Genomic DNA, 21,576 nt, shown 5'->3' on the forward strand with positions numbered 1-21,576 from the left:
AAACGGAAGTGACGTAGCAACCTTATATTGCTACCAGGCGGAACGGGCGGAGCTATCTGAGCAAGGAGCTTCCGGAAACTATGCAAGACTCTGAATCGGGCGGCACGACTTCCGGTCCGGGGTTTCTTTACTGTTCGTAAAGGTTTTGTGTGTGCGAACAACAAAGGTTCCGGATTGAGATTGTGCTTAAGAATTCCACTTATTTTCACTTGGGTGAAGCGGTTACAGCCGAAAGAGGAAGACTGGAGGCAAACAAATATCTGGGAGCGATTTTGCGCCGTGCAAGACACGCTAGGACCTGTAGTTCCCTTCCGGGGAACAGATTCGCCTGGCTGACAGCTGCCGGAAGTGAGGCTGCGCGGAATGGCCGCCGCTGCGACCATGGCGGCAGCTGCTCGCGAGCTGGTGTTGCGGGCCGGGGCCTCAGATATGGAGGAGGAGGAGGGCCCGCTGGTGAGAAGCAGGGCTGTTTCTCCTTCAGAGTCTTGTCCAGTCGCCTCACGTCAGGAAGGCCTGGGCTGGGTGTAGGCACAAGGGTGGGTACTCGCAGCTGCCAGTGATGCTACCCAGCTTGGCTCTCCAGACGCCTCCGTGGGATCCGACCTGAACCTGAGTATGGCCGAGACTCTGGTTCTGGGGCCACAGTTGCAGTTAACTTCCAAATGTTTGGGCAGAATAGAGAAGCAGTATAAAAGTCTGGGAACATGGCTTCTGCTTGGGTTTTAACTCAAGCTCTGCCGCGTATACTCTGTGTGTTCGGGCAAGTCTAACCTGCCCCTCCATGCCCTTATTTCCACACCTATAAGGTGAGAAAAGTAAGACCTGCTATATATGTTGTGGGTTAGGACTGGGTGAATGAATATATGTAAGATGGCACCTGGCAGGTAGGTAAACACTATGTATTAGCTGGTAGTTTTAAAGAGGTTGGGGCGCCCCAGAGAGATGGTGATAGAACATTTAAGGTAGCAGCAGTCTAGAGATCCTAAATTCACCTGCAAGTTCTGCTCTGCCCTCTGCATCTCCTAATTTTTCTCATTTGGTTACCTTCACCCTTCGTAGTTTGCCTGTCTCCTTGTCTAGTTCCTATCCATCAGCCCCAATTAGTTGACTGAGACAATATGGAACTTTTGACATTTTGTGAACTCAGAATGTACCTGTGATTCCCCAGTGAAAGTCCCTCTTCTCCGCTTGAAGGATTGGTGACTGTTCCATTCTATTTCGTTCTGCTTCTGTCTTTCCCATTAACCTGTTCCTCTCCAGGGGAGTGGTCCAGGTCTTCAGGAACCACTGCAGATGGGAGAGTTGGACATCACCTCTGATGAATTCATCCTGGATGAAGTGGATGGTAAGTGATGGCAAGGGCTGAGGGGTATGCGGTCCTGTAACCTGAGAGGCTGGGCTCTGCAAGTACTAAGGCAGGGACTGGTGTGCGGATGTTCAGTGTAGAGACAGATCTGTAGAACTAGCTGAATCCTTATGATGAACTTCTATTTGCAGTTCACATTCAGGCGAATCTGGAGGATGAGTTAGTAAAGGAAGCTCTTAAAACGGTGAGGCTTTCCGCTATACTGATCTGCCCCTCCCTGAACCCTCCCCTTAAAGGAAAGAAAAAAGTATTTTGTGCTCCTACTATCACCCTGGTCTTTTTCTCTAGTCCTTCACTGACTCTGTTCCAGTGTCCCTTCACTGACTTCCTCCTGACCCTCTCACGTTTCTGTTCTCCCAGGGTGTGGATCTTCGTCACTATTCAAAGCAGGTTGAGCTGGAGCTACAGCAGATTGAGCAGAAATCCATTCGGGATTGTATCCTCCAGCAGAGGAGAGGGGTGCTGTTATTAAAACGGGCATTTTGTGGGGGTATGGTGCTGACAGCCAGCTGGGGCCGCCGTCTTCTCTCTGAGGTTTCTGTCACCTCAGGGGGAAATTGGAGAGGTCTTGCGGAGGTCTGAGAATCTCCATGTCCACAGTGAGGCCCCTTGACTTGTTGTGAGTCAGATATCCAAGAGAGTGAAAACATAGCATCTCTGCACAATCAGATCACAGCCTGCGATGCTGTCCTTGAGGTTAGTAACCATGCCCTGGGACCCCTCATATCCCTGAGTGCAGATCATGGTCTTTAGGATGATTCTTAGGCCATCTTCCTCAGGCAGGGACAGTTAGAGTCACTTTCAGGATGCTCTCAGCAGCCATTTTAGTTGTTGCTGCCATGACTGACGTTGTTATTTGCCTTTGTTGCACCTCTTTCCTTATCACCCGCTACTCTCATAGTTGGGTAGATACTAGAGACTTTACCTAGAAACTTGTCCCCTGCCAATCCTGTGGCTATTCAGCAGCACTTCTGCCTTCTCCCAGCGCATGGAGCAGATGTTGGGAGCTTTTCAGAGTGATCTCAGCTCCATCAGCTCTGAGATCCGGACACTGCAGGAACAGTCTGGAGCCATGAACATCCGACTGCGGAACCGCCAGGCTGTCCGGGGGAAACTCGGGGAGCTTGTTGATGGTCTCGTGGTGCCCTCTGCGCTGGTCACGTGAGTCGCTAGTTTGAAGGGTCCTAATGTCACAGCTAACTCATTGGAAAAGATCCTGCTGCTGGGAAAGATTGAAGGCGGAAGACAGAGGATGAGATGGTTGGATGGTATCACAGATTCAATGGATATGAACTTGGGCAAACTCCAGGAGATAGTGAGCGACCGGGAGGCCTGGCGTGGTGCAGTCCACGGGGCTGCAAAGAGTTGGACACGACTGAGTGATTGAATAACAAAGGGCAACATCATAGAAAGTAGATGGGCTGGTGTGACCTACCCTACCTAACCACTTGGGTCTCCTGGCTTCAGGTTATCACACACTTTCCAGAAAACGATGAGTAGTTGACAGCTCTTTTTTACCCTGAGTCAGGCTTTAAGGAATAGGAATCGTCTGGGGTTGGGCATCGAGAAGGGGTTTAAGGTTGATGTGGGTGATGGAGGTGTGTGTGTCCAGAACAGAAGACTTTGTGCACGTGTTCTGACCCTGTGATGCAGTGGACAAAGGGAGAGGAGACAGAAGCTGGATGCCAGGGTTACGGGTTAGAGTCTCGAGGTGTCTGGGTCTCCCTCCTCACCCGTCCCACCCCTCCCTGCTCCCCAGGGCAATTTTGGAGGCACCAGTCACAGAGCCCCGGTTCTTGGAGCAGCTACAGGAGCTGGATGCTAAGGCAGCTGCAGTCCGAGAACAGGAGGCTAGAGGCACAGCGGCCTGTGCAGATGTCCGGGGCGTGCTCGACCGCCTCCGAGTCAAGGTGGGAAGTGGGGGTGGACACCCTAGAAACCACTCGAGCCAGCCTCCCTTAGACCTCTACCCTGGATTGCCCTGACAAAGCTCACTGTAGCCCACCCCCAAGAACTTCTCCTTGCCTTTATGTGGCAGGGCTCATCCTCACATCTCTGGGTTTCTCTGAAAGTCTTAACAGATATCAAAGAGGAGTTCTCTGCTCTTGCTCGTCCAATATCAACTTTCGTTCCTCCCCTCAGTGCTTCCCAGGCAGTGAGAAGGCTACAGCTTCATGCCCTGTGTTTGGTCCCCCACATCTAGGCCGTGACAAAGATCCGAGAGTTCATCCTTCAGAAGATTTATTCCTTCAGAAAGCCGATGACCAACTATCAGATCCCACAGACAGCCCTGCTGAAATACAGGTCACCACCCAGAGAAAGGGTGGGTGTCCCTGGGGGGCTGGCTGGGAGATTGACTGGTTCCTGGCTCCTCCAGGTTCTTCTATCAGTTCCTGCTGGGCAATGAACGTGCCACTGCGAAGGAAATCAGGGACGAGTATGTGGAGACGCTGAGCAAGATATACCTGTCTTACTACCGCTCCTACCTGGGGCGGCTCATGAAGGTGCAGGTAAGCCCGTGGAAGGAGAGGTGCTCTGGGCGCCTGAGCTGGGAGGAGGGACTGTATAAATAGATGTCTTTTTTTGTTGTACATTGGGAAGCAATGTTCCAGTTCTCTATCCTCTCTTCTCCAGTATGAGGAAGTTGCTGAGAAGGATGACCTAATGGGCGTGGAAGACACAGCCAAGAAAGATATCCTGGAGCTGAGGGGTGCTCATGCTGGGCCTGGAGAGGGAAGGGCTTCTGGCCCCAGCCTCCAAGGCCCTGCTGCTTAACTTTTCTTGTGGGACCAACACTTTGCAAATGAGATCAAGGCAGGAGCCTCCCTCCCCAGAAAAATGCACAGATCATCCTTACACTGAGTTTTGCGTATGATGTCAGGGAGTGTAGAGGCTCCCTGGAGTCCATTCACAGATGTCAGGTGAAGTAGGGCCCCAAGACTGGGGAGGAGGGACCCCAAGGCCATGTCTGGCTGCTGGGGCCCCTGGAGGTCCTGGGTCTTTGATCTTCCATCACAGTTGTGATCTGTTTCCCTTGACTCTGGCCCTTCACGATTCTTCTCAAAGCCATCCCTCCGCAGCAGGAACACCATCTTCACCCTGGGGACCCGGGGCTCTGTCATCTCTCCTGCTGAGCTGGAAGCCCCCATCCTCGTGCCCCACACTGCCCAGCGAGGGGAACAGAGGGTAGGAGGGAGAGCCAGCCTCAGCCTCGGGGTGGGGCTCTGAGCACAGAGCTCGGGGCAGAGCTTCCCGGCTGCAGGCCCCGGGGGAGTCCCCATCTCCAGTTGCCCCTGCACTCTTCAATGAGAGGAGGGTTGGACCATTGACTCGGGGTGTTACAGAGGGTGATAGGTCATTAGGCGGGTGTGGCGGTAAATGCGGGAGCAGCAACAGCAGGTGGGGGTGGGCTCTTCGTGTATCCCTCCTCCCCACCCCGCCCCTGCCCTTCAGTACCTGTTCAGGAAGCCCTTTCGCAGCCTGAATGAGGGTTAGATGGGGAGGGTCTTCTGAGCTACTGGTACCCAGTTGAGCTGATGTTCCAGCCATGTCCACAGAGAGCCAGGACTGGGGTCCACCCGTCTGTGTCTCTTCCTGCCTCTCCCATCCTAGTATCCTTTCGAGGCCCTCTTCCGCAGCCAGCACTATGCCCTCCTGGACAATTCCTGCCGTGAATACCTCTTCATCTGTGAGTTCTTCGTGGTGTCCGGCCAGGCTGCCCACGACCTGTTCCACGCTGTCATGGGCCGCACTCTCAGCATGACCCAGGTGAGCTCCCTGGCTCCCGGGCTCCTCATCAGCACTGCAGTGAGGTCACAGCCCTGGGGCACTGAAGGCAGGACCCCCTCGTTTTAGAACACATGAGCCTTATTCTCACTGTGTGCCTCCCCACAAGACCATCAAAGCTTGGGGGTCCCTGAGGACCCCCTCCTGATTCACACCCAGGCAATAGCACCCGAACACTTAGAGGCTCCTAGACCTTGGTTCCCGGCCCTGAATTCTGCTGTGATGGGCTTGTGATGATAGATTAGGTGAGCAAGGCCGCGGGACCACGTGGGTGGCTGGTGGACAGGAAAGGAGGAGCATTTTCCATTTAGATCTCTCCCTGTACCCCCAAGTGTCACATCCCCAAAGAGCACTGCACCTGTCCATGGTCACTGGGAGTGACAAAGGAAGAGACACTTCCAACCCTCTGCCTGGTTCTAAATCCTCAACCACAGAAACACCTGGAGTCATACCTCGTTGACTGTTACGATGCCATTGCTGTTTTCCTCTGCATCCACATCGTCCTCCGGTTCCGCAACATCACAGCCAAGAGGGACGTTCCTGCCCTGGACAGGTCGCTGGGTTGTGGTCCTTGATGCCCCACTGTTCTTGAAGTCTTGGTCTTGCACAAGCCTGCCCGGACCTGTGGGCTCCCCCGATGTGAACTGTTGACCCTGGTCCCATTTGTCTGCTTGGAGGCAGTATTGCTGCTTCCAGACTCACCTCTCACACCCACTCCTGCCTCCACTGGTGGTCACCCCTCGATTAGGTTTCAGCCTCCCCCACCCCACCCATGACATTCCTTGCCAGATCTTTGATTCTGATCAAGCCCACAGGTACTGGGAACAGGTGCTTGCCTTGCTGTGGCCACGGTTTGAACTGATCCTGGAGATGAACGTCCAGAGTGTCCGCAGCACTGACCCTCAGCGCCTCGGAGGGCTTGACACGCGGCCTCACTATGTGAGCTCGGGCAGGGGTGGCGGGGGCTGCTGAAAGGCAGGGCTGGAAGCCCCACTGTGCGGTCACTCGGCCTTGGAGCTGTATCTCTGGGCCTGGCTGGACATGTAGCCGTGCTGTGTGGGGGCGCCCTGGGAGTGTGGGCTGGGCACTGTGGCGGGAGGGCCTGGAGGTGGGGATCGCCCAGAGGCTGGTTGGCCAGCTTCGAGGAAGTCGGGGGTTTTGTGGGTTGAGCCAGGTGTTGCCGTGAGTTTTCATCCCACCTTCTTACTCCCAGATCACACGCCGATACGCAGAATTCTCCTCGGCTCTTGTCAGCATCAATCAGACGATTCCCAACGAACGGACCATGCAGCTGCTGGGCCAGCTCCAGGTGCGGGGCGCGGGAGGGGTGCCCTGCCCCGGGGGCTGAAGTCGGGGAAGCCTTGCCTGCCCCTGTCACCCCCTCCTTTCGCTCTTTTTTTCAGGTGGAGGTGGAGAATTTTGTCCTCCGGGTGGCAGCTGAGTTCTCCTCGAGGAAGGAGCAGCTTGTGTTTCTGATCAACAACTACGACATGATGCTGGGTGTGCTGATGGTACCAGAGGCCCCTTCCCCCGGCGCCTTCCCCCAAGACCCCGGGTGCCCGCTCTGCCCCCTTTCCTCCACGAGTGCAGAGATCATGTTGGCCTTGTCAAGCGTTTTCTTCTTGGGGTCTGACGTGTCCGGCTCCGTACGGTGAATGTGGAAGGACGGGGATATGCCGACGTGAAGGGCGGCTTCTCCCCAGACTTGAGATTCCCCTCTGTCTTCCTCAGGAGCGGGCGGCGGACGACAGCAAAGAGGTTGAAAGTTTCCAGCAGCTGCTCAACGCGCGGACACAGGTAGGGGTGTGGGGCGAGGGCAGCACAGTCCTGTGCTGTTTTGCTGGTGACGTTGGCGGCACTGGCTCTCTGTCGCGGCGCTCCGGCTTCTCTTGCTGCCGCACACGGGCCCTAGAGCACGGGGCTCAGTACTTGCGGCTCGAGGGCTTAGTTGCCCCATCGCATGTAGAGCCTTAGTTCTCCAGCCAGGGGTTGAACCCACATCCCCTGCATTGGAAGGCGGATTCTTAACCACTAGACCACCAGGAAAGTCAGTGTATGCTGTTTAGTTCAGTGTGTGTGTGTGTGTGTGTGTGTGTGTGCACGCGCGCGTGTGTGCACGCCTGCTTGCAGAGGCAATGGACTCCAGGTACACAGAATTGGAATTGTGATACAACTCTTGATTCACAACATGCTGTCATTATTGGTCTGTTTTATTTATTTATTTTTTTAAATGATAGAGACATCCACAAAGCTACCACACACCTTGGCAATAACTAACATCAAAGTGTGAATTCTTCCTCAGCCCCTCTCTCTGTCCCTCACATAGAGGCGCTTATTGACCTAAATGTTGTGTTTATAATGCCCTGGCTATAGGGAATAATAGAGCTATAGGGAATTCCCTGGCAGTCCCTTAGTTGGGATTCTTGGCTTCTACTGCAGGGGATATGGGGAACTAAGATCCTGCATGCTGTGCAGCACACACCAAAAAGGAAAGAAAAAAAAATTGTATGCCAAAACACACACTGTCTGTTTTGGTTTTGGGTGCCGTAGTGACAGGGTCTCAGGATTATTTCATGCATAATTTTTCTAGTATTGTCCTGTTACGACATGAGGCTGTAGCTCATTCTTTTTAAAGTCAGTTAGTTTAGTTACTTACATTAATTTTTGGCTGTGTTGGTCTTCGTTGCTGTGCGCGGGCTTTTTCTAGTTGTGGCAAATGGGGCTTCTCTCTGGTTGCGGAGCACGGGCTCCAGGGTGAGTGTGCTCAGTAGTTACAGCTCTCCGGCTTAGTTGCCCCGCGATACGTGGGATCTTCCGGAACCAGGGATCTACCGTTTATTTAGGAGTAGTTACTAAGAAGAATACTTGAAATTACTAGAAATAATGACCTCATTTTTTTTTCCTAATTGTTTGAACTTTATTCTTTTAGAATTTGTCCTTTAAATTGTTAAATACTATCTTTTAAAGGCAAATTTACTTGTTTGAACTGGTATATGAAGTGCTATTGATTTTTGTATATGCATTATATAGCCAGCCACTTCCTAAATTATTTCTAAGAGTACTTCTGGAGATGTGTGTTCCTATGTAGGCGTTCGTCATCTCTGAATTGTGACAGTTTCAGTTCTTCCTATTTTATTCCTATGTCTTCATTCTCTTACTACACGGGCTAGTACCTTGTTTAAAGTTGAATGGTTGAACAGAAGAGTGATAGTGAGAACCCTTACCTTTTCTTAATTTTTAAAATATATTTATTTATTTACTTGGCTGTGCCGTGTCTTAGTTGTGGCATGTGGGGTCTATTTCTTTGACCAGGGATGAATCCCAGGCCCCCTGCCTTAGCCACTGGACCACCACGGAAGCCCCTTCCTAACTTTAAAACAAATGCTTTCATCATTTCCCCTTTAAGAGTACTGTTATTGTAGGTGTTTGTTTTTTTTTTAATAGATACCCTTTATCAGGTAAAGAAAATCTCTTTCAATCCCTAGCATTCCAGGAGTTACTACTGTTTTTAAATCATGAGTGGGTATTGAATTTTTAATCAGGGATGTGTGCTTTCTCTGCAGTTGTTGAGGTAATCATATGTTTAACTTTAAAAAATTAGGACTTTGGGATTAACGGATACACGGAGCTATATATAAAATAGATAAACAACAAGGATCTACTGTACAGTGCAGAGAAATAGATTCAATACCTCATAATAACCTATAAAGGATAAGAATCTGTAGAAGAATACATATATATGTATACATGTACATTCATTCAACATATGTGTACTCACAACATTGTAAATCAACTATACTTCAGTTTTTTAAAAAAATCGATCGTGGTCTATTACATTTGTAGATTTTAGAATGCTAAACCATTCTGGATTTGGTCTGATTCATGTAGAGTTTTTGCTTCTCTGTGCAGAAGTGAGATAGGCCCATGCCATTCTTTTCTTGTCCTGCCCTCATGTGGTTTTGGTGACAAAGTCATACTGGATTTGTAGAGGAAGGTGGGAAGGAAGGATTTCCTCATTCCTTTTATCCTTAAAGATTTTGAGATTGAAATGATCTCTTCCTTTGAAGTATCTTAGAACTTGCCAGCACAAACATCTAGGAAGATTTAAAACTATGAAATTCCCTCTAACTACTGCTTTTATTGAGTTCTGTGGATTTGAAAATGTAGCATTTTTCTTATTCAGTTCAAAGAACTTTGATATTTCAATTGTTCTTTAATCTGTGAGATTTTTTAGAAGTGATTTAAAATTTCCAAAAGTCTTTTTGTTGTTAATGTTTAACAGTTGCATTGTGAATGGAAAATGTGGCCTTTTGGTATTGAAAATCTGAAATGTGAAATGTTTTTAGATTTGCTTTGGCCTAGGACATGATCACGGAGAAGGCAGTGGCACCCCACTCCAGTACTCTAACCTGGAGAACCCCATGGACGGAGGAGCCTGGTGGGCTGCAGTCCATGGGGTCTCTAGGAGTCGGACACGACTGAGCGACTTCACTTTGACTTTTCACTCTCATGCATTGGAGAAGGAAATGGCAACCCACTCCAGTGTTCTTGCCTGGAGAATCCCAGGAACGGGGGAGCCTGGTGGGCTGCTGTCTATGGGGTCACACTGACTCGACTTAGCAGCAGCAGGAACATGATCAACTTTTGAAAATGATCCGTATGTATTTGAGAAGATTGTGTGTTCTTTGATTGTCAGGTGTGGAAATCAAGCTTTTTAGATGCTATTTACATCACCTGTATCTTTACTGATTTTTCTGGTCAGTAGTTGAGAGAGAGGTTCTGAAACTCATGTTTATCACTTTTTCACTGCAGTTTTGTCCGATCTTATTTCATATAGTTTCAGCTTATTTCATCTAAATTCTCGAAAGTTTGGAATCATATGGTCTCACTTGTGACTTGACGCATTTGTCGCTATATCATGACCCATTTTAGCCCTAAAGTTTTCTCTTAAAGCCTATTATATTTTATATTAGCATAGCTCTTCCAGCCTTATTTTAGTTAATGTTTGCTTCTTAATTTATTTCCACTTTTTAAAAATTTTCCACTTTTTTACTTTACTTTCTTTTTACTTTCCTTTTCATATTTTCACATTTTAAGTCTTTTAAAAATAAAAGTAGCTGGAATTTTAAAAATCTAATTGAATTATCTCTGCCCTTTAATTTGTCTTTGTGTTCACTTATGTTTATTGTGATTAATGTGACATTTCTACTTTTTTCATCCATCTTTAGTTTTCTCTTTGTCTTGTGTCTTTTTTCCTTCTTGCCTTTGTTTTTTTCCCATCTCTAATTGTTTGGATTTTGTACTCCGTTCTTTTGAAATTTGTCCTTTAAATTTTACCTCATATATTTAGCTTAACATCTAAACTTAATATTTAACTCCTGTCTCAAGTAATACATGGACTTTTAAACATTTTAAATGTTTTAATGCTTCAATCATCCCTCCCGTTCTGTTTTCCCTGCTAATTATTGACTAGTGTTTTTTTCTGTCCTACTTTTGTGTTTTAAATGCCTTTATGTTATTTACTTTACTTTTCTCTTGGCTGAACCACGCGGCTTGTGGGATCTTAGTTTCCCCACCAGGGATTGAACGCACATCCTCTGCAGTGAAAGCACAGAGTCCTAACCACTGGATAGCCAGGGAAGTCCCTGTATTCCTTTTAAATGTGAAATATTGTCTGTATTCCCTGTGCTGTATCGTATCTCCTTGTAGCTTATTTATTTTGTACATAATAGTTTGTACCTCTTCGTCCCCTATCCCTGTCTTGCCCCTTCTCCCACAGCCAGTATTTTTTTAAACATTGCTTCCCTCCTATCTTTCTTTCCTGGGATCTGGTCAGTTATGGGTTAAAATGTCCTGTTCTGTTTTCTCTGTTTCATAAAATAAATGTTTAGTTCGATGAGAAAGGAACATGTCGTCCTCAGCTGCACAGTTAGGTGACCAGAGGGAATGTCAGCTCCGCCTCCAGAATCGCGATTCTCTCGACCCTCTGACCCCAGAGATGTGCTCAGTGAGGACTCTGCTGAGAGCCCTGAGGCCCTGTGGGATCTGCCAGGGTGGGGACGGTCCCTGTGCCTTCAGGTGGGCTGCTGCTCAGTACTGTGTGGGAGAGATTATGAGCCGAAGCCCAGCGTGCTCTTCCTCTGGTCCCTCCTCTGCGGTCAGAACACTCTCTCCTGGCGGTCCAGAAGTTAGGACTCTCTGCTTCCACTGCAGAGGCCGCAGGTTCGATCCCTGGTGGGAAAACAGATCGCACAAGCTGGGCTGCAAGGTCAAAACAAACAAACAAACAAAAACCCACTCTCTTTGGCTGGATAGCTTAAAGAAAGTCCATCCAAGTCTAGACCACTGCTGTCCCATAGAAATAAAGTACATGCCTCAAATTTTCTAGTGTATAAATTTTATAGACAAAAAAGAAACAGGTGAAACACATTTAACGTTTTACTGAAAACACTGTGTCCAAGATACTACCATTTCAACATTATTTATCCACAAATAAATGAGTAATGATTCATCTGAGAAGTTTTCCTGTGTGAAGTCTCTTAGCCTAGTGTGTATCTTCACAGCACATTTCAGTTGCAACTAGCCTTGTTTCAAGTGATCAGTTGTTACATGTGATTCATGGAGACTGTGTTAGGACAGGTCATCTCTGTTAGTTGAACTTAGCTCTGCATCCACCCCCTTTGCCCCCCACTGTTAAGAGTGTTGTGGGTTTATTGCGTTTAGGCAGCAGTAATAGGTTGAATTTGTTACTTGATCTCTGTCCCAAATCACATCACAAATAAAGATTCTGTAATTACGGAAAGGTGTGTTCTTGGGAATGTCTTCCTCATCTTGGGTTAGTTATCTCACAGCCTCCAGTGGATATAAGTGGATGTTTTGTGGGAAGAATGGAAAAGATTTTATTTTTATTTATTCTTGATTTATCTGGAGAAGGAAATGGCAACCCACTCCAGTATTCTTGCCTGGAAAATTCCACGGCAGGTTGCAGTCCACAGAGTCTCAAAGAGTCGGCCACGACTAAGCAATGAGCACGTTATTGATACATAGTTGATTTCCAGTGTTGTGTTAATTTCTGCTGTACAGCAAAGTGACTCAGTTATACACACGTGTAACATTCTTTTTAATATCCCTCTCCATTATGGTTTGTCCCCGGGTACTGGCTGGAACCCCCGTGCTCTGCGGTAGGACCTTCCAGCCTATATAATAGTTTGCGTCTCCTAACCCCAGACTCCTAACCCATCCCTCCTCCAGCTCCCTCCCCCTCGGCAACCACAAGTGTGTACTCTATGTCTGTGAGTCTGTTCCTGGTTTGTAGATAGATTCATTAGTGCCATGTTTTAGATTCCACAAAAGATTTTATTTTTAAATATAAGTAGTTTATTTTTAAGTGAAATAAAAGTTCTGCTTTCACCTTACCAGATCTTGCTGTTTGGGTTGGGTTTTTCTTTTCTTTCCTCTTCTTTTTTTTTCTACTTTAATTCCACCCTTCCATTAAAAAAGAAAAGGTCTTTATTTGGCCGCGTCAGGTCTTAGTTGCTTCGCCCAGGCTCTCCTGTTGCTGCGCACAGACTCTTGTTGTGGCGCATGGGCTTTGGAGTGAGAGGGCTCAGTTGCTGCTTCCTCCGCAGCATGTGGATCTTAGTTCCCCGACCAGGGCTCGAACCTGTGTCCCCTGCATTGCAAGGTGGATTCCTAGCCCCGGGACCACCAGGGAGGTCCCTTCCTTGCGCTGTGTTTTATTTGTTTGTTTGCCTTTTCATTTTGTGTTTTGGGAAATCTCAAATGTACGTGCTATGTAGAGGATAGCATGGTGAGCCCCCAGGCGCCATCACACATCTTCAGGCAATGACAGGACAATTGTTTGATCTGTATCAAAACCCGTTGTTCATCCTCCCATCCGTCCCCCAACCCTCAGTGATTTTGAATTAAATTCTGTACACCACTATCACTTCATCTGTGTCAGGATATGTTTTTTAAACCACAATACTTTATCAACTTTTAAAAAAAGATAGGACTTGGGGCTTTTACTTGAGGTGGCCTGGAAAAAAAAAAGAAAGTAGCTAGTATTCAGGTATCCCCACTTATAAACAGTGGTTCAAGTCAGGATCCATATACAGTCCATACATGCCTCTCTCTCTTTTTTCTGTTTATTTGGCTGTGCCGGGTCTTAGTTGCGGCGTGTGGGATCTAGTTCCCTGACCAGGGATCAAACCTGGGCCCCCTGCATTAGGACTGTGGAGTCTTAACCAGTGGACCACCAGGGAAGTCCCCGTATGTCTCTTTTTAATCTATAGATTTCCCTTCTATCTTCTCCCTATGTCCTCCATGCAATTTATTTGTGGAAGAAATTGAGTCATTTGTCATGTAGAATGCCGTACAGTCTGGATTTTGCTGGCTGCCCTGCATAGCATGCCTAAGCTGTTCCTCTTTTCCCATAAATGTGTGATTCAGTGGAAACGCTTGATGAGATTCCAGGTAGATTTTCTTTACAAGGCTGTTTGAGAGGTAGTGGTGTGTACTTCTCTCAGGGCACTCAATGTCTTCTTGGCTTTCTTTTTGCCAGTGGCCATCAGTGATCACCACCCAGACCGTTAGATTTCTAAATCTCTCAATGTCTCAAGAATTTCCATCTCCTTATCTGTGCTGCATTTTGGGTCATTTCTTCAATTATAAATTCCAGTTCGCTCAGTCATCTTTCCAGGTACATCCAGTCTGCTGTTTAGCCAGCTGACATTAAAAAATTTTTTAATGTTTTTTTCTAAATCATTTCTTTAAAATCCCATTTTGTTTCAAGTCTGTTTCTGATCTTGGTAATAGGTCACGTTTGTGTCTGTGTCTTTAACTTCTTTGAACGCTTCATACAGAATGTGCAACTGCCCCGTATGTGACAGTTTTAACACTGGCAGTCTTCGGAGGTCTGAGTCCACTGCTTACTGTCTGTTCTGACTCGTAGCTTGCTTGCTTCTGTGACTGGGTATCTTCGGGCTCTTTTCTTGGTCTCAATCAGGGGCAGTCATCGGGGCCTAAGTGGGGATCAGGGAGGTTTCAGAGAAGACTTGCCTCTGCTTTTGTAATAGCTGAAAGTTGCCATCCACCTAGGTCTACATTGGCACCTCTGAGAGGCTCTCATGAGACCAAGCTCAGCATCTCCGCTCAAGGCCTGCATCAGCTCAGCTTCCTGATAGCAGAGCTGCCGTGAACACTTACTTTTCTGTAGCCCTGCCTCTCCCAGGCGCTCAGGGCCCACTTCTCTGGTTCTGGCCCTCTGCTCCCAGCTCAATTTTTTAAAATTTAAACAAAGGTTTTGTGGCTTATTTATTTATTTTGAGAAGGGAGGAGATTCCCCCTACGTCTTGTGAGACCAACAGTGTCTTAAAGTATATGACTTTTCTAGAGGTTCGCTCTTGTTATGGGAGTGTTCTAAGGACCGAGTTGGTCATGGTGCCAGAATTGGGAAAAATCTGCCCCCCCAGGAAACTCAACTGTGTGTGTGTGTGTGTGTTCCTACAGGAATTCATTGAAGAGTTGTTGTCTCCCCCCTTTGGGGGCCTGGTGGCATTCGTAAAGGAAGCCGAAGCTTTGATTGAGCGTGGACAAGCGGAACGACTCCGAGGGGAAGAAGGTCTGAGGATGGGGTGGATGTGGTGGGGTGAGGGGAAAGGGGAAGGGAAAAGAAAACTGCAGGGATGCAGATTACATGGGGAGGGCGAACACCAGAAAGGGGGTTGCAGGGTGAGGACGGCTGTACCTTGGGGAGGACCTAGCGGGATCAGACATCACTTAGCCGTGATCTTTTTCCTCCTCCTCTCAGCCCGGGTTACTCAGCTGATCCGTGGCTTCGGCAGTTCCTGGAAATCATCGGTGGAGTCTCTGAGTCAGGATGTGATGCGGAGCTTCACCAACTTCAGAAATGGAACCAGCATCATCCAGGTAACCTGCGACTCCTGGTCCCCACTCCCACCCCGCCCCATCACTGGTTTGCCCTCCTCTTTTCTCGGGGCTCGGAATCATACAGGTGACCCTTGATCTTCAACTACCAGCTGTGCCCAAAGTTCTGGCCGAGCGCTAAGCTGACGGCTGTCATCATCCTTAGCATCACCCTGCATCTCATCCCTCCGTGACTTTCTCTGAGCAGGGAGCTCTGACCCAGCTGATCCAGCTCTATCATCGCTTCCACCGGGTGCTGTCTCAGCCACAGCTGCGAGCCCTCCCTGCCCGGGCTGAGCTCATCAACATCCATCACCTCATGGTGGAACTCAAGAAGCACAAGCCCAACTTCTGATGCGCCGGGCCCTGGGGGCCACCAGCCCTCTCCATGGACTTCTGAGCCCCATCCTATCCCCCTTTTCACCCGGGGCTCCCTGCCAGTGCCCCCTTGCCTCCTAGGCTCTCACAGGCCTCACTCTGCCTTCATTCCTGGGACCGTGCTTCGTCAGGATAAGCCGGATCCCCTTGGCTTTGGGCATCTCTCGTGTCTTCAAGTTTCCCAGGCCCACTCGCTCCTGGGCTTCCAAACTAACCTGGGTTATCGTTCCAGTGTTGTCATTCCTCTTCCCTCCCACTGCCCCACCCCCAAGGCCTTTTTCTTCTCCCAGTAAAACCTTCTGGTTCACTCAGCTCTTGTCAGCGTGGCATGAGCTGTGAAGCCTCGACTCTTGGAATTGGTGTGGCAAGGGAAGACTGTCTCATAATGGTTGGCTTTTTTTTCCCTTCCGCTCAGTGATTTATTTTCTGTAGCTTTTTGACCTAAGATCTCAGCAGCTTGAACACTAATCAGTCACCTCCTGGCTTCAGAGTTACATCAGGGTCAGTCTGCAGAAAACAATAAATACTTATTATGATACAACACTCTTTTCCCATTTCTTTTCTCCTCCTCCTGGGGCCTTCAAGTAGCTCTGTCTCTGCCCCAGGATCACCTTTGCTCTCTGCCTCCTGGGCCTGCATCCCTTTCTGGTGGGTGTCCAGAAACTCGGGGCACGTGGTTACCTCTAACCTGCAGCTCCTTCAGGCCAAAGTGGCTGCTTTGGTTTTAGGGCGGGAACTGTTCCAGGAGTAACCAACCTGGCAGAGGAAGTGACCCTGGTGAAAAGGGCAGATGCCGGCCGCCTCGGCTCCCCTAAGGCAGATACCGGCTCTCCTTGCCTCTGGCCTCCCCAGGTTGACGCTGGGATTGCCTTCTCTCTTTGAGGGTCAGCTCCCTAGCTCCTCCGGTGCGACCGTCACAGCCCTTGCTAGGGGGCTGCAGTTCCCATTGCGCTGGGCCGTGAGCAGGCCAGGTCTGCAGTGTGGCCATCTCATCCCTTCCTGTGTCTCGGCCCCTTCCTGCTGCTGCCGCCTTACGGTCCCGTTTGAACTCAGACTCTAGACCGAGGAGACATGGGGGTGCCTGGAAATGCGGGGGAGGGAGGGCCAGTGCCGTCAGGGGGACATGGTAACTCGGGGACGTCCCCCCACCCCACGACCTTCTCGTTCCCCCGAGTGGCTGCTTGGGCCCTCTGGATGCTGGCCCAGCCCGCACGCGGAGGCGGGGAGAATCAGGATGCAAAGCGGTGCCCCGTCTGCTCCGCGCCAGGGCTGGGGGCGAGGCCCGCGCTTCGCGGGGTTAGGGCCGGAGAGCGGCCGCGCCAGCCGCCTCTCCCGCTCGCGCCTTTTCGGGGTGCAGCCCCGGCTCTGAGAGCGGCGCGAGGACCAGCCTCGGGACCCGCACCTCGGAGCTTCGGCCTCGGATGGTCTGAGGAGCCCGGGGGGATGGCGGGGGTGCAGGGGAGAGGCCTTAATGACCGCACGCCGCGTCCCCGCCACCCTCGCCTCCTCTGGCATTCTCCCGGCTTTGCCCGCCCTGACTCCCCCGCAGACCTTCCCTGAGGCCCGCCGCGCTCCGACGCGCGTACCGCGAGCTGCGGCCCGGGAACCTTCCGACCCCCACCTTCCTTTCCTGTTCCTCGCCCCCCACCACTCCACGGGGACCCAGGTGTCCTCACGCTGACCTGATTCCTGCCCCAGCTCGAGGAGGACGAGAAGGGCCCAGGCTTTGGGACTAGGGAGACAGGTTGCTTTGACAGAGCAGTTTCCCAAAGAAGGGGGTCGGGTGCGGGGGCGTCTCTGGATAGCCCGCGAGGGAGAGTGCCGACACAGGTGCCTTCGTCGAAGGCCAGCTAAGGCGCCCGCGGGAGAAGGGCCGTGCAGGCTGGTACCTCGGTTTTCAGAGTTCTGAATTTCCCTTGTGCTGTCCCTCCTCAAACCCAAACCCACACGCTGGACGGAGAAGCATGCTTTTCTGCAGGCCTCCCCGAGGGGCACTGCTGGAATCTGAGGGGGCTTACATACTGGGGCCGGGAAGCATTGCGGTTATATTGGAGCATACAGTTTCCGGGGACGTCGAACCGACCCTGGCATCTATAGCCGCCCTCTGAGCCAACCCGCGGTCTCAGGACGGCATGAAGACCAAGAGCGGGAAAGGGAGCCGCGGTCCCCACGGTGACCTCCAGGGGGCAGCATCGACCGGGGGCTGGAGCTCGCCGTCGGCGGTCGGCGGCCGCGTCTGCTCTGGAAGGCAGTCAGGCCTCCCCCGCTCGCCATCCGCCGTCCACGCTGAAGCAGCTGAGGGGCTTTTCTTTCAGTCCAAAGACACGCAGTCCCTGTGGCTTAGGTGGGTCCTTGTGATCCCCGGCTGAAACGCATAACTTCTGGCTAGCGCCACCGCTCCTTAAACTCCCTCCCTTTTTCTCTTTTGCTAATAACGGACCCACTGGACTCACAGACCCAGAAGCATCAGGGATCGCCACCTCGGACAGCACTGTGTGAATATCCTCCTTCCCTTTGCTCATCTGTGAGACTCACATCTGCATCTGGCGCGCTGGTCCCTGTCCTTACCTAGTGTCTATAGGAAGGAATCGGAGACGTCCCTATGGCTTGTAACAGCCCCCCAGTGCTATTAAGGGATCTCTGTCCTTTAAAGAAATATCATTTCCTTCTGTTTTAACACCTCTGTGTCCTCAGCTTGTCCTGAGTTGTTTACTGATTTACTTTTGGCTGCACTGGGTCTCTGAGGGAGCTTCTCGATGCAGTGACTTCCCTTGTTCCTGAGTGAAGGCTGGAGGGCTGGGGGTCAGTGGTTGTGGCTCATGGACTTAGTTGCCCCTCGGCATGTGGACAGAGAAGGCAATGGCACCCCACTCCAGTGTTCTTTTTTTTTTTTTTTTTAGTTTTTTATTTTTTAAATTTTAAAATCTTTAATTCTTACATGCGTTCCCAAACATGAACCCCCCTCCCACCTCCCTCCCCATAACATCTCTCTGGGTTATCCCCATGCATCAGCCCCAAGCATGCTGTATCCTGCGTCAGACATAGACTGGCGATTCAATTCTTACATGATAGTATACATGTTAGAATGCCATTCTCCCAAATCATCTCACCCTCTCCCTCTCCCTCTGAGTCCAAAAGTCCATTATACACATCTATGTCTTTTTTGCTGTCTTGCATACAGGGTGGTCATTGCCATCTTTCTAAATTCCATATTTATGTGTTAGTATACTGTATTGGTGTTTTTCTTTCTGGCTTACTTCACTCTGTATAATCGGCTCCAGTTTCATCCATCTCATCAGAACTGATTCAAATGAATTCTTTTTAACGGCTGAGTAATACTCCATTGTGTATATGTACCACAGCTTTCTTATCCATTCATCTGCTGACGGACATCTAGGTTGTTTCCATGTCCTGGCTATTATAGACAGTGCTGCGATGAACATTGGGGTACATGTGTCTCTTTCAATTCTGGTTTCCTCGGTGTGTATGCCCAGAAGTGGGATTGCTGGGTCATAAGGTAGTTCTATATGCAATTTTTTAAGGAATCTCCACACTGTTCTCCATAGTGGCTGTACTAGTTTGCATTCCCACCAACAGTGTAGGAGGGTTCCCTTTTCTCCACACCCTCTCCAGCATTTATTGCTTGCAGATTTTTGGATCGCAGCCATTCTGACTGGTGTGAAGTGGTACCTCATTGTGGTTTTGATTTGCATTTCTCTAATAATGCCACTCCAGTGTTCTTGCCTGGAGAATCCCAGGGACAGGGGAGCCTGGTGGGCTGCTGTCTACGGGGTCGCACAGAGTCGGACACGACTGAATTGACTTAGCAGCAGCAGCAGCAGGCAGGTGGAATCCTCCCAGACCAGAGACTGAACCTATGTCCCTGGCATTGGGAGGTGGATTCTTAACCACTGAACCACTGGGGAAGTCCCTGAGTTTTTTTCAACTGGACTCTCTGGGAAACATTTATTCTGTGTTCAACAGCTCTGTCTGTGCACAAAACAGAAGGGCCACATCTCAGCATCAATTCCAGAGCTATTGAATGTGGACATGTACCCTGAGGACAAAAGGAATGAAGTTCCTCCTCTCTTCCCAACCTATTAATATGGACCCACCCACCTTGCATTTAAGAAAGGTGGCTTCTCTGACTTTCAGAAATCAGGCATGAGGGGAAGCAGGCAAATTCGCTGGATTCCAACACAGATTTAGGGTAAAGATCCAAGGAAAGAAGGAGAAAGCAAGATTGAGACAACTTTGAAATCAGTTCTCTCCACCCTGGAGAAAATGGATACTGCCATTCATGTTGCATTTCAGTTGGCAGGGAGTTTTGGAAACAGTGTTCATGAAACCAAGGCATATGTATTTTTAAAACTGGGGAATAGTTGCTTTACAATAATGTGTTGGTTTTTGCTATACGACGAAGTGAATCAGCCATATGTGTACATATATCCCCTCCCTCTTGGACCTCCCTGCCCACTATCCCACCCCGCCAGGTCATCTCAGGGCACCGAGCTGAGCTCCCTGCGCTACATGGCAGGTCTCCACTAGCTAGCTACACATGGCAGTGAACATACGTCAATCCCAGTCTCCCAATTTGTCCCACCCTCCCCTTTGCCCCCGTGTCCACATGCCCACTCTCTGTGTCTGTGTTTCTATTCCTGCCCTGCAAATAGGTTCATCTGTACCATTTTTTCTAGATTCCACATATATGCATTCAGTTCAGTTCAGTTCAGTTGCTCAGTCGTGTCCGACTCTTTGCGACCCCATGGATCGTAGCATGCCAGGCCTCCCTGTCCATCACCATCTCCCGGAGTTCACTCAGACTCACATCCATCGAGTCAGTGATGCCATCCAGCCATCTCATCCTCTGTCGTCCCCTTCTCCTCCTGCCTCCAATCCCTCCCAGCATCAGAGTCTTTTCCAATGAGTCAACTCTTCGCATGAGGTGGCCAAAGTACTGGAGTTTCAGCTTTAGCATCAGTCCTTCCAATGAACACCCAGGACTGATCTCCTTTAGGATGGACTGGTTGGACCTCCTTGCAGTCCAAGGGACTCTCAAGAGTTTTCTCCAACAGCACAGTTCAAAAGCATCAATTCTTTGGCGCTCAGCTTTCTTCACAGTCCAACTCTCACATCCATACATGACCACTGGAAAAAACCATAGCCTTGACTAGACGGACCTTTGTTGGCAAAGTAATGTCTCTGCTTTCGATTATGCTGTTTAGGTTGGTCATAACTTTCCTTCCAAGGAGTAAGTGTCTTTTAATTTCACGGCTACAGTCACCATCTGCAGTGATTTTGGAGCCCCCCAAAATAAAGTCTGACACTGTTTCCACTGTTTCCCCATCTATTTCCCATGAAGTGATGGGACCAGATGCCGTGATCTTCGTTTTGCATTAATACACACTGTTTATTTTTCTCTTTCTGACTTACTTCATTCTGTATGACAGTCTCTAGGTCCATCCACATCTTTAGGAATTACCCAATTTTGTTGCTTTTAATGGCTGAGGATAGGTACCGTATCTTCTTTATCCATTCATCTTGCTTCCTGTGTTCTCTGCCAGCTACCATGGATTCAGCCGACAATAAGTCAAGTTCCCTGAAATCACAGAGCAGACGTGCCGTCTCACTGAATTCTCACCCCTGCCCCCGAAAGTGTTCTTCCTGTGTTCTGTGCTGGACTAAGTAATGAACCCAACACACACAGCCTCTCAGTGGTTTGAACCTTCTGTACCCCAGATTCCCTCTTGTGTCATGACTCCAGGCTGGGAGTCCTGGAGCTGAAGAAGCAGCTGTCAGGAGAGAAATATCGCATTAACTCTAAGCGTGACTGAAAGTCGTTCAGTCGTGTCTGACTCTTTGCATCCCCATGGGCTATACAGTCCATGGAATTCTCCAGGCCAGAATACTGGAATGGGTAGCCGTTCCCTTCTCCAGAGAATCTTCCCAACACAGGGATGAAACCCAGGTCTCCTGCATTGCAGGCAGATTCTTTACTAACTGAGCTATCAGGGAAGCCCTAACTCTAAGAAGTAAGAAGAAATTATTGAAGGACCTTCCAGAGGAAAGCTGAACAGGCAGGATTTGGGAAGGACTGAAGCCATGACAGTTCCAGGATT

At 49.6% G+C, this 21,576-nt stretch overlaps 1 protein-coding gene across 4 annotated transcripts; it reads left to right on the forward strand.

The window, feature by feature from the left end:
• VPS52 (VPS52, GARP complex subunit) lies at positions 98 to 16,000 on the forward strand. 4 transcript variants are annotated; one of them, XM_005696219.3, is made up of 20 exons: positions 98 to 453; positions 1,261 to 1,345; positions 1,498 to 1,550; positions 1,727 to 1,802; positions 1,995 to 2,062; positions 2,352 to 2,527; positions 3,126 to 3,276; positions 3,570 to 3,670; positions 3,744 to 3,876; positions 4,001 to 4,058; positions 4,419 to 4,552; positions 4,979 to 5,134; positions 5,587 to 5,705; positions 5,968 to 6,091; positions 6,366 to 6,461; positions 6,556 to 6,663; positions 6,884 to 6,949; positions 14,663 to 14,774; positions 14,964 to 15,082; positions 15,288 to 16,000. In XM_005696219.3, the coding sequence occupies exons 1-20, from the start codon at positions 364 to 366 to the stop codon at positions 15,432 to 15,434; spliced, it is 2,172 nt and encodes a 723-aa protein (XP_005696276.1). In that variant the 5' UTR covers positions 98 to 363; the 3' UTR covers positions 15,435 to 16,000. The 4 variants fall into 4 exon arrangements, 3 of the variants coding, with proteins under 3 accessions (XP_005696276.1, XP_013829280.1, XP_013829279.1); XR_001917057.1 differs by having other exon boundaries at positions 128 to 453; positions 6,556 to 6,652; positions 15,288 to 15,412; XM_013973826.2 differs by having other exon boundaries at positions 144 to 453; positions 1,991 to 2,062; positions 15,288 to 15,998.

Source organism: Capra hircus, chromosome 23 (genome assembly GCF_001704415.2).
Source record: "Capra hircus breed San Clemente chromosome 23, ASM170441v1, whole genome shotgun sequence".
Lineage (NCBI taxonomy): Eukaryota > Metazoa > Chordata > Mammalia > Artiodactyla > Bovidae > Capra > Capra hircus.

What these genes read in the sequence shown, in the direction of transcription:
- VPS52 (XM_005696219.3), top strand. Translation starts at nt 364, where the DNA reads ATGGCCGCCGCTGCGACCATGGCGGCAGCTGCTCGCGAGCTGGTGTTG. An exon ending in CCTGCGATGCTGTCCTTGAG is followed by an intron (nt 2,063 to 2,351) that starts GTTAGTAACCAT and finishes GCCTTCTCCCAG; the next exon opens with CGCATGGAGCAGATGTTGGG. An exon ending in GGAAGACACAGCCAAGAAAG is followed by an intron (nt 4,059 to 4,418) that starts ATATCCTGGAGC and finishes CTGGCCCTTCAC; the next exon opens with GATTCTTCTCAAAGCCATCC.